The 12,371-nt window shown below is 37.4% G+C and overlaps 1 protein-coding gene across 1 annotated transcript; it reads right to left on the reverse strand.

The window, feature by feature from the left end:
• Window positions 1-4,814: 4,814 nt before the first annotated feature.
• On the reverse strand, window positions 4,815-7,973 carry LOC143600220 (myb family transcription factor EFM-like). The gene is made up of 4 exons (XM_077077969.1): window positions 7,446-7,973; window positions 6,214-6,789; window positions 6,004-6,080; window positions 4,815-5,297 (listed from the first exon to the last, which is right to left on the reverse strand). The coding sequence occupies exons 1-4, from the start codon at window positions 7,654-7,656 to the stop codon at window positions 4,815-4,817; spliced, it is 1,347 nt and encodes a 448-aa protein (XP_076934084.1). The 5' UTR covers window positions 7,657-7,973.
• Between the last annotated feature and the right edge of the window lie 4,398 nt (window positions 7,974-12,371).

Below are 12,371 nucleotides of genomic sequence, written 5' to 3' on the forward strand. Positions count from 1 at the left end.
CATCTGGGTCTTCTCGTCCGGCTGCTGTGGCCTGCAATAGCATTTTGGGGGTGTGGAGGTGACCGCTAAGATGATCTTGAAGATCTCTTGTTCACAGACACAAAAATATGGTGGTGGCTCTTACTGAGAATGACCAGCCCCTCCTAAGGAGGTGGAGACCTGCTTATATAGGGGTCTCATGGCCACCATCATGATACCCTAATGGGCCTAGCCCAGTTAGGGTTACCTCCACAAAATCCCCTCAGCCCAATAACAATGTATTAGTCCATATAATAAAATAAGCCCAACGTAATAAATTTAGGGTCGTAAAACCGGGTTTAGTACCATACCCCTACAAGCCCCCCAAGTCCAGCGTTGCTCCTAGGCGTACAAGCGTTTAGGTGGAGCGCTGGACTTTATGAGGTGAGGCGGTTTTTTCCCCTTTCTTCAGCCCTAACTTTATTGTCTTTTGAGTTTTTGGGAGGTTTTCTTCATGATGGTGACGTGTTGTGGTCTTTATGATAATGATGGTTCACTAGCATGAATAAGATGTGAATAAAAAAGCATGCGCGCGAGGCGACTTATGAGCTATAAGAATGATAAAGCCTGCGCGCGAGAGGCGTCTTACGAGCTGTAAGAATAATAGAGCCTTGCGCGTGAGGCGACTTATGAGCTGTAAAAATAATGAAGCTTGCGCGCAAAGCGTCTTATGAGCTATAATAATAGTTAAGCTGGCGCGTGAGGCGTCTTACGAGCTGAGAATAATAAAGCCTGCGCGCGAGAGGCGTCTTACGAGCTGAGAATAATAAAGCCTGCGCGTGAGAGGCGTCTTACGAGCTGAGAATAGTAAAGCCTGCGCGCGAGAGGCGTCTTATGAGCTTTGAGAATAATAAAGCCTGCGCGCGAGAGGCGTCTTACGAGCTGAGAATAGTAAAGCCTGTGCGCGAGGCGACTTATGAGCTATAATAATAATTGAGCCGGCGCGTGAGGCGACTTACGAGCTTTGAGAATAATAATTAAGCTGGCGCGTGAGGCGACTTACGGGCTGACAATAATAAAGTCTGCGCGCGAGAGGCGTCTTACGAGCTGTAGCATAATAAAGCCTGCGCGTGAGGTGTCTTACGGGCTAAGAATAAAAAAGCCTGCGCGCGAGGCGACTTATGGGCTATGAGAATAGTGAAGCCTGCGTGTGAGAGGCGTCTTACGAGCTGAGAATAATAAAGCCTGCGTGCGAGAGGCGTCTTACGAGCTGAGAATAATAAAGCCTGCGCGCGAGAGGCGTCTTACGAGCTGAGAGTAATAAAGCCTGCGCGCGAGATGCGTCTTACGAGCTGAGAATAGTAAAGCCTGCGCGCGAGAGGCGTCTTACGAGCTGAGAATAGTAAAGCCCACGCGAGAGGCGTCTTACGAGCTTTGAGAATATAAAAGCCTGCGCGCGAGAGGCGTCTTACGAGCTGAGAATAATAAAGTCTGCGCGCGAGGCGACTTATGGGCTACGAGAATAGTTGAGCCGGCGCGTGAGGCGACTTACGAGCTTACAATAATAAAGCCTGCGCGCGAGAGGCGTCTTACGAGTTGTAGCATAATAAAGCCTGCGCGTGAGGCGTCTTACGGGCTAAGAATAAAAAAGCCTGCGCGCGAGGCGACTTATGGGCTATGAGAATGGTAAAGCCTGCGCGCGAGAAGCGTCTTACGAGCTGTAGTATGATGACAATGACTGGCCTAAAAGGGCCTCTTCTGCGCAGGGTGACTGTCCTGGCAAGTCTTCAAAATAGTGATGGAGGCACAAATGGCCCAATAATAATAACGATGTCATGGGTGCTTGTGTGGCTCATAGCCGAACCTGCAAAGACATAAAGGGTGAATGTATTATGTTCCCATCCTCGGGCAAATTATGAGGTGTGCCCAGCCTATATTGGCGCGTGGCCGTTTGGTTTTATGAGGATTTCCAACCTTTAAGTATGGCGCGTAGCCATACGGGATATTGTGAGGATTCCCAACCTTTAAGTATGGCGCGAAGCCATATGGGATATTATGAGGATTCCCAACCTTTAAGCGTGGCGCGAAGCCATGTGGGATATTATGAGGATTCCCAACCTTTAAGCGTGGCGCGTAGCCATATGGGATATTATGAGGATTCCCAACCTTTAAGCGTGGCGCGAAGCCATGTGGGATATTATGAGGATTCCCAACCTTTAAGCGTGGCGCGAAGCCATGTGGGATATTATGAGGATTCCCAACCTTTAAGCGTGGCGCGAAGCCATGTGGGATATTATGAGGATTCCCAACCTTTAAGCGTGGCGTGAAGCCATGTGGGATATTATGAGGATTCCCAACCTTTAAGCGTGGCGCGAAGCCATGTGGGATATTATGAGGATTGCCAACCTTTAAGCGTGGCGGGAAGCCATGTGGGATATTATGAGGATTCCCAACCTTTAAGCGTGGCGCGAAGCCATATGGGATATTATGAGGATTCCCAACCTTTAAGCGTGGCGCGAAGCCATGTGGGATATTATGAGGATTCCCAACCTTTAAGCGTGGCGCGAAGCCATATGGGATATTATGAGGATTCCCAACCTTTAAGTGTGACTCATTCGTTGATTTGGATTAGACTAGTCTCGTCTGATGAGTACCATCATGCTCGCGCGCAGATGTGACGCGCGAGCATATATGATGCGTGAGCATCTGATATGTATGAGCATACGTGAAGCCTGATAGAATATGTTATGCGTGAGCGTATAAGATGCGTGAGCATCTGATGCATAAGCATACGTGATGCGTGAGCACACGTGATGCATGAGCACATGTGACGCGCGAGCATGCGTGATGCTTGAGCGTATGAGATGTGTGAGCATCTGATGCATGAGCATACGTGATGCGTGAGCACACGTGATGCGTGAGCGCGCATGCGAGAGTAATCGCCTGGAGCGCGCATGCGACCCGCTGTGGCGAAGAGTAATCGCCTGGGCACGTATGCGACCCGCTGTGGCGCGCGTGATCCAAAGATTTTTAATATCCATATCAGGTAGGTTTTATGTAAAACCAACAGATTTAATAGGATTTACAGATCTATGAGTACGAAGTGTGGCTGTTGCTCAAACGAACCCAGATCTGAGAAAATCATAACTAGAGTTTATGATTTCCAGATCTGAGGGCTTTTCCCCAAAAGTTCGGTGGTATCTCTTCTTGTGTATTTCCGGATCTGGAAATATTCTTTGGATCTACGGATTTTTTGACTTCCATAGAACATATCTGGAAGAACAAACCGCAGACCTGAGATATTGAAGAACAGATCGGAGGACCGAGACGAGAAGTGTGGTTCATTGCCGTCCCACGGATGGCGCCAATGTCGAAGCACGAAATGAATCTGACCTGATCCAAGACGATGTTTTCACGGATTTCGAGATGAACGAACCACATCTGGGTCTTCTCGTCCGGCTGCTGTGGCCTGCAATAGCATTTTGGGGGTGTGGAGGTGACCGCTAAGATGATCTTGAAGATCTCTTGTTCACAGACACAAAAATATGGTGGTGGCTCTTACTGAGAATGACCAACCCCTCCTAAGGAGGTGGAGACCTGCTTATATAGGGGGTCTCATGGCCACCATCATGGTACCCTAATGGGCCTAGCCCAGTTAGGGTTACCTCCACAAAATCCCCTCAGCTCAATAACAATGTATTAGTCCATATAATAAAATAAGCCCAACATAATAAATTTAGGGTCGTAAAACCGGGTTTAGTACCATACCCCTACAGTACAAATAATCGAACCTTTTAGTTTACAATTGTTCAATCACTGCTCGTTAGATCCATCTTTGTTCGTATTTGAAACCCTAGTTCGTCCATTTGGGGCGTATGGAGAGAGGGAGAGGGAAAGAGAGAGAGAGAGAGAAAAGGAGAGAGAAGTGATTTTAGATGAGATCGTGATATCTAAACATCATATGTGAATTTCCATTACTGCCCCCTCTTATTTACAACTGTCATTATTTTAATCTATTGAGATTTTCTTAATTATTGGTTCGTATTGGTTCTCATGGTTAAACCCAATGGTTCTCTTAGGATCCTTACCATATATATATATATATATATATATATATATATATATAATGTATAAAACATAATCATAAGTTATGGTAGTGAAAAATGGAGACGATTACATGCATAAAAGTATGTTTTATCACATTTAAAGTCATGCACAAATGTAACATATATAGATTCTTTCAAATCTCTTCATTGAAAGTGGTTCCGTATTGAATACACATATATAAAAGTGTGTGTCTAGAATAATATACCAATCGAATATGCGTGATGCTGATTGAAACCCGATAAATAGACATCTATCCTATTCGAATCAACTTTTCTGAGTAAAAAAGTCGTTGATCGTAGCTCTCACTTGTCTAGCTATCAAGCATATAAAATGGACTAAAACATAGTTGCAACTACTTTCAAATTTACAAAAGATATAATGAAAAATCTGAGTGTACTTCTTTACCTTTTCAATGCGTGAATTAAGTTAATTATCTTTTAAATAAATACTTTGTAATAAAATACCAAATGAAAAGGGCAAATTCGTCCATAAATTAAAGGTCCTTAAAACCAATCAAAAGCCAATATTTTTGCTTTAATCATTAAAAAACATACAAATTGTGATTAAAAGAAAAACAAACAAACTGTCACTTCTCTCTTTATGCCCTTTTAACCCCCTCACTCTCACACTCACTCTATATCTAAAATCTAAATATCTGATTTCATACCAACACAAAATTAATTAATCAAACTACTAATAAATAATAATTAGTTAATTAATTATAATTATAACTTATAATAATATTAACTCTAGAATTTTAGGGTTATCTCACTTGCATTACTTTTTTCACATTCTTCCCTCACCATCAATGCCTTAGTCTCACAACCACTCTCCGCCTTCCAGCTACCACCGCTCTCTGACTTCCCATCTTCGATACTCTCTGACCGGTTGCCACCAGTCGTCGTTGTACCGCCTCTACCATTAGACTCTTGCAAGCTTTGAGTTGAATGTGATGAGGGTTTGTACATTATATTATTATTATTATTATTGTGGTGGTGGTGGATCATCGGCTGCGGTGGTGGCAGGACGGTGTTAGGGTAGTATTCTTGGTGTGTAAGGTAATGAGGGTTGTTGTGGGTGGTGTTAGGGTGTGTGGTGTAAAGGGTTTGTGCTCCGGCGGCCGTGGCGTATTCCTGTGGGACCCATATGCCACCGAGGACCACCAGCTGCGGTGGTGGGTTGTTGGCTGATTGTGGGCTTGGACTTGGTCTTCTAGTGTGAAGTCTGTATTTCTGTCAGAGAAAAATAACATAGGTTAGTTAGAGGAAATTAATGAAAGGAGAAAGGATTGAAAACAGGTGTACTTTGTACGGAAAACATAGTGTCATTGTCTGTCCTGTGGGAAATTTGAATATGTGTATGTTTTTTTTTTTAAATTATTAATTTTACTACTTCTTTTAAAAAATAACTCACGGTTTCAAAATTTACAAATAACCAAGATAAATAACTAAAAAGTATAGATAATGGTGATTAGAAATATACTGTATTTAATGCTTTTTTTTTCTTTCTTAATCTTTCACATCTTTTTAATGTCTTTTATGTTTTAACTCCTCCATTTCATCAATCTTTCTAAATTTATTTTCTTATAACATCCCCCCTTATTGTTAAAACCGGCTGCCTTCGACTGAAATTACTAGGTTTCAACATGCTAAATCTTAGCCGATTCTTTCGTGTGATAAACGTCGATCACCTCTCTTGTTTCGATCCGAATTCTTATATTTGTAAACAATATGAGGTTTTATTCAACTTCAATACTTTCAGGTAGCTTAGAAACATGTAATAATTTAAGAACAGTTTTCTAAATATTTTTGTTATGGTTTCTGGAATAGTGGAAAGTATATAACTGAAGTAAAAACTTTAAAAGTTCAATAACCCAAACTAAACTATAAACTATAAATTATTTATTATTTTGGCACACACATCTAGAAAGATAGATACCTGCAAATGGCTTTTGACTTCATCATTGGTCAAACCATCAACTTTCATAAGCTCCCTGATTTGTTTTGGAGTGGCAACTGAAATATTGTTCCCAAATATATAAGAATATGATTTATTAATCATGATACAATTATAATTTATAAAACACTATAATATTTAACGTGTATATTAATATTCTAGTTAGAATTAATTTGATGAAAACATATTTACCTTGAGAACCACCTAACATCTGAAGAGCATTAACAAATCTTCGGTGAAGATCCGGTGACCAGCACCGTCGTGTCTTCCTATGAGTCTGGGAGCTCATGGCAGCTCCGGTGGTGACCACAGCAGTAGTTTGATTACTATTTGTAAGATCACCTTTGATAGAACTATTCTCCCTTACAAAACTCTTGTTTTCTTCATGATCAACATCTTTTTCACCAGAAGAAAGAGCTAATTCTGGCAACACTATTTCTGGTGTTGAGCATGATGAGTTTCTATCCTTTGTGAATGGGGTAAAAGCTCCACCATCTCTATGTTTAGTGTTGAAGTTATTCTCACTCTCGGGTTGCATAGGTTTTACATGATTAGTATTATTAATACCAGTACCGGCGTTGGTGGTATTTCCGGCTTGGCTCCATAACTGAATCGAGGTCATCCAATTCGCCTTGTTATCGATGCTTGAAAGAGATGATTTTTCTGGTCCTTCACCACTAGAATTCTTTACAGGTATGAATTCTTCAAGTATCGGTGAACCTTGATTTGCACGGTAGGTTTGTAGTTGTTGTCGTGATGTCTCCATGGCTAACAAAAGGTTGAAAGTAAAATCAAAATAAAAATCAAAAGAATTAGGTTTTGAATTTGAAATTAAGGGTAAATTAAGTACTGAAGTATGTGTTACTTTTGAATGATCTTAGAATATGAAAACTGTTAAGAATATATTAAAGGTACATAGGCATGTATAAAGTGAAAGACAAAAAGATTAAATCATCACATGTTATTAGCTTTAGAGATACGATTTTTCCTCATAGCCTTGATAAAATTTGCATAAAATTGAATTATGTTCATGGGTATTGCTTTGTGGCTTATAAATGATGATTTAATAGTCAAGATAAGAAAAGTTCTTTAGAAGAAATGTAACTTTACAAAATATTATCTCTAAAACACATACATAAACTATACGGTTAAAAATTCATTCAAGGAGCGTGTTCACTTTGAAACCTATAATACGTTGAGAACTGCAAGAACCATATAATTACTTGTACGTGATGATTTACATAGTCGTTATATTTTTCTTTCCCGCAACTTTGATAATCTTGTATACAGTATATACAAGCATATTATATGATTCTTACTGTTCTCAACATGTATAATACCAGAAATTAACATGCCCCATATGGAGGGAGTTAGTTTATATTCATAAGCATCAAAACTCAGATTAAGATTGAGGTGAATGATACCATTAGTGAGCAGTTGCATGCAAAGTGGAAGTTCGCGTTTGAAAGCATCGATCTTGAGTCTTTCTTCTTCAAGACGAGATAGGAAGTCTTCGAGTTTTTGGGTTTGATCTTGTTCATGGGTTACTTGTTGTTCGCCGATTGTTTTCAAGAGCATGGAGTAGCTATGTGGTTTGCATTTGAGACTTAATTCTGAATTAGCTGCTGCCATCATTATTTTATGTATAAAACCTGAATCTTTATGTATGATTCAAGAATAGTGGTGTGGGAAAACCCTAACTAAAGAGAGGAATTTAATAGCTTGTGTATATGCTGGAACAAAGATCAACAAGATAAGAAAGAAGGTTATATGCCCTTATTTTCTTTCTCTTTCTCTTTCTAGGGTTTGAAACACTCAAGTAGAGAGAAAAGAGAGAGGTTTTGTTTGTGAACACAAGGAGGATCAAGAGGTGGATCGTCTTCTTTTAAGGGCTATGGAGAATAAAGTAGGAATATTGAGAGAGAGAGAGAGAGAGAGAGGAAAAAGTAAAAGAAGAGAGATGGTAACATCTTGCAAAGAACAAAGGCAAAAAATGAAAGCTTTATGTGGGATGAGCAGGGGCGGACCTACATAGTGGCCGTCGGGGTCCCGGGACACCAATGTTTTTTAAAATTTCTTTAGAAGCGATATAGAAAAAATTTGAAGGACCCCTTATAAATTAGCATTTGTAACCCATATACAAATTATATATCTATTCTGGCTGGAAGAAACCCGGTTTTATCTCTGGAGTGTCCCAGGTTCGAGGCTCCTGAACACCGGTTTTGCTTAATCCTTTTTTTTTCTAATTTTTAGTCAACTAGTCAATATAGTAATTAGGGTTTTATAAGTTCATCATATTAGTAGAAACATAAACATAAAAGAACGTTGCTGCCTCAACTCCTCAACACTGCTCAAGCCTCCACCGGCCCACCCCTGCCGCTGCCGCACTTTTCCGCCTCCAGCCACCCTCTCAGCACTCCTCTATCGTCACTGCTTTCTTATTTTGCCTCAACTCTCAGGTAATTTTAGGGCTAAAAAAACTTACTCCATATAAAAATGTCCAATTGATTGATTTTATATTGATTTTTATGCAATTATATACTTGGATTGGCAATTGTATGTTGTATATTATTGTTAGATTGTGACTTTGCTATGTTAAAAACTTGACTTTTAGAGTTAATTATGCAAGAATCATTGAAAAGAATGGGGAAAAGGTTTGAAGATCGGGGTATTGTTTATAGATTTAGAGATGAGCCATGCTATGGAGCTAGGGTTTGAGGAGAGTAGCACGGGTTGATCGTGCAAAAAACGGTTCATTTTAAGAATGTTTCAATTTTGGTCGGGTCAAAACGATTTTTTATTTTATTTTAATTTTGTTCGGGTCGAAACTGGCTTTGACCTCTAGACTCTTGTTGAATTGAGTTGTTTTATGAAAGAAAAACATAAGTTAAATAAGCATAACTTAGATGGTCTAGCTATTTACATGTTGAGTATCTTTAACGAGTATCTTTACTGTTTTGAATGATATAGCCCAGTTTTTTTATTGAGAAACTTCACACAAACAGAATTTGTAATGTTTTCTCTTATCGTTTCGAATGGCATCGTATTTTGTGTGTTTTATTGTAATGATATTATTTTTTATTATGTTTCTCGGCCGACCCCACCCAAACAATGACCGACCAAAAAAATTTGAACGGCGAAAATAATGGGACCCCATTGTCAAAAAATCCTGGGTCCGCCACTGGGGATGAGAAGGGTCGAAGAGAAGGAATCAAGGATTGTCTGTGGGGTCTTACAATATGTGAAGGGTCATATGCATGTGGAACACAAAGTTACTACCTACATGGCTACATCATTTACTTGCTAAAACATATTTTTGTAATTACACTATAAGTAATCTAAGCAAAATAGTGAGGACGAATTAGCAGCGACTATCGTTATTAGCAGCAGCATTTGTCGCCGCTAAAACTCCTCTTCTTTATAGTGTAATTATCAGTTGGTTGGCTATAACATTATACTGTTTTGTTTATTTATTTTTTCTTGTTTTTAATGACATATAAATCATACCCGATGAAATAAGTAATTATACGTATATTTACAAAGATATGTTATATTTATATTCTTTGCATATAATGAAATGATAATATCAAATGTTTTTTTATTAATATTAATTTTTAATCAAATAACTACACTCATATCAACTGTTGGGGAATTTCTGCAAACGATTATCTTTGGATATCTGAGAGTCGTGTAAACACTATCAGATCAAAATTATTTGTGGTTCCCAAATATTTTAACAGGATAAAACTCAGAATTATAAGCAAGAATCAAGTATGGATTTGTGTATGTTATGATGAACCAGAAGAAACTTCGTATATTGATGATCAAGTTATATTAGGGTTTTCAGGGATAATGCAGTTATCATAAACTGCTTTGCAGTTATCATAACTGCAAATACGCTCTTGTTTTTTATTAAACGTTGTAACCAAATTAATTAATTAATTAATTTTCTAATACGTTTTTAATAAAGAAACATATGTCCGAAATAAAAAATTTCCAAGCTGACCTGGCAGCTCGATCCCAGCCAGGGGCGCTACCCCTTGGACCCTGCCAGGGGCTGCCGCCCCTCGCACCTCGCTACCAGGGGCGCTGCCCCCGGACCCCGCCAAGGGGGCGTTGCCCCCTTAGAACCCCCATGACTTAGGGGCTTCGCCCCTAAGTACCAATAGGATTATAAATTATAATAAGATCAAGTAAGTGTGCACCCCGCACCCGACTTATTTAGATTCGTATTACAATTAACTTGATCAACAAGGTAATCCTTAATTACACTAAAATCACTAACAATCCTCCCCCATTTTGGTGTAATCCCTTATTAACTTAAACAAACTCACACAAACAACAAACTTATGCATAAATGAAATGTTGTGACGATTGAATTTCACATTAGTATATTACACATTCCAAATATTCGAATATAGGGGTATCGCTACGACTGAACCCTTTCTATTGATAATGAATAATCGAAGATAATATACACACAAGTTCACATAGTCATATAATAATAAGTGTGAAGAAATGTAAACATGGTGGATATTAGCTTATTATTTAAGACCATATAAGCAGCTTTTAAATCTTTTTTTTTTACATAAACTGTCTTTAGGAACTTATGTCTGCGCACCCGCAGACATAACCTTCCTGCAGACGTTTGAAACAAAAAGAAACACAACCTAAACCAAATTACAGATGTTCGCACCCTCCCCCCCCCCCCCCCTCTCATATTTTTACTGGCTCACACCTTAAACCGATCTTAAGACCTAAATTAGGAAAACCTAGTTGGAAAAAGAACTAGTGTCAAACATTGGGCTTTATAAAAAACTGATAAACCCATCTTTCATTTAATCAATTAATTAAAAAATATATTTCTAGTGAGAAGCTCCCGGACCGTGTTTTTCGCAGCAAGTTTCCTGTCAATTGTATGCGATGGAATGACGATAGATGTACAAGTTAGTTTACGAATTGAAATCAGCGTTTAAGATAGCCTCGTACGTAATGTATGTAAAGTACATTATTATACATTATTCATATATATATATATATAATGAGAATCATGAGAGAACTTTTTTGAAATTGAGAAATATTTTGGACCATAAAAACCCAAAATAAAAAAAAAATCATAAAATAAAAAAACACAAAAATGAAAAAAGTAAAAAAAACCAAAATTCTTATTTTAAGATCCCGGTTTCATTAAAAAACTCGGTTTAGCAAATTATATACACATATGTATAATATATACATATATGTACATTTACATGATTTTTATACACATGTGTATAACTTAAGATAAATGATACTATACATATGTGTATATTACGTAACTAAAGAATAAATAAAATTATACATATGTATATAATACGACGTTTTTTTATTTTTTTAATGAAACCGGAATGAAATATAAGAATTTTAGTTTTTTTTTTACTTTTTAAAAGTTTTTGTTATTTTTTGTTTCATGATTTTTTTAAATATTTTTTTAAATGTGTTTTTAGTGGTCCAAAATTGTTCTTAAAGTTCTTAATTTGCAAAGGGTTCTTTTAGGATCCTTACCCATATATATATATATACTATTTTTTATCCCCCATGTTACGGGGTCTGTTTTACATTATTCGTTTTTAATATTTATATACCTTTTTGGAGTTTAATTTTATTTATTGTAAGGAAATTTATAATATACAGAGTTTGATAATAAAAGAGTTTCACAAATATTTAAGATGTTATAACCTGGTTTAAAAGTAATATGAGTTTCCTGAGTCCCAAGACCCGCTAATTTTTTTTACCAAAAAAATGTTTCTTAATTATAAATAATATTTAAAAAAATCATATAATAATTTTTAGTATATCCTATTTTATAGGATTTTCACATAAATAATTTGGTGAGAATAATTTTTAATTGAATGAGATGCTATAACCCGTTTAATAAATATATGGGTTTGGTAAGACCCATACACGTGAATTCGGGTCAAATGCATGAGAAACCTCTATTTAAAAATCAAGCAAATTTGGTGACTCCAAAAAAAGTGAGCAACCAAATCATAACGCGTAGGATTTATATGTTTTCGTTTATATATATTATAGATATAAAGGTTATGTTGAATTACTCCATAAAAAGATTAAAAAAAACATTTTTTTTTAACAAACACAAAAACCCACAAAGGTTAATAAAAGAGAGAACCACTCCTCGTTTAACATAAAGAAGATTAAAGAAAGGATTTTTCTCTGCAATACCAAACTTTGATGAAGTGGTAAGGAAGGTATCTAGATTCCCCTTTTGCATTTTTTCATTAATTTCTTTAAATATATGATTAGTTTTTGATAAAATATGTAATTAGTTAATATGAATTTAAAGAAAAGAT

The sequence above is a fragment of the Bidens hawaiensis genome, unplaced genomic scaffold, assembly GCF_021521415.1.
Source record: "Bidens hawaiensis isolate Kalapana, Puna unplaced genomic scaffold, B.hawaiensis_p1.1 tig00053807_1, whole genome shotgun sequence".
In the NCBI taxonomy this organism is placed as follows: domain Eukaryota; kingdom Viridiplantae; phylum Streptophyta; class Magnoliopsida; order Asterales; family Asteraceae; genus Bidens; species Bidens hawaiensis.

Coding starts and splice junctions, on each gene's coding strand:
- LOC143600220 (XM_077077969.1), bottom strand. CDS start 7,656: ATGATGGCAGCAGCTAATTCAGAATTAAGTCTCAAATGCAAACCACAT. Junction 6,790..7,445: donor CATGCAACTGCTCACTAATG/GTATCATTCACC, acceptor ACCTTTTGTTAG/CCATGGAGACATCACGACAA. Junction 5,298..6,003: donor AAGTCAAAAGCCATTTGCAG/GTATCTATCTTT, acceptor TTTCTCTGACAG/AAATACAGACTTCACACTAG.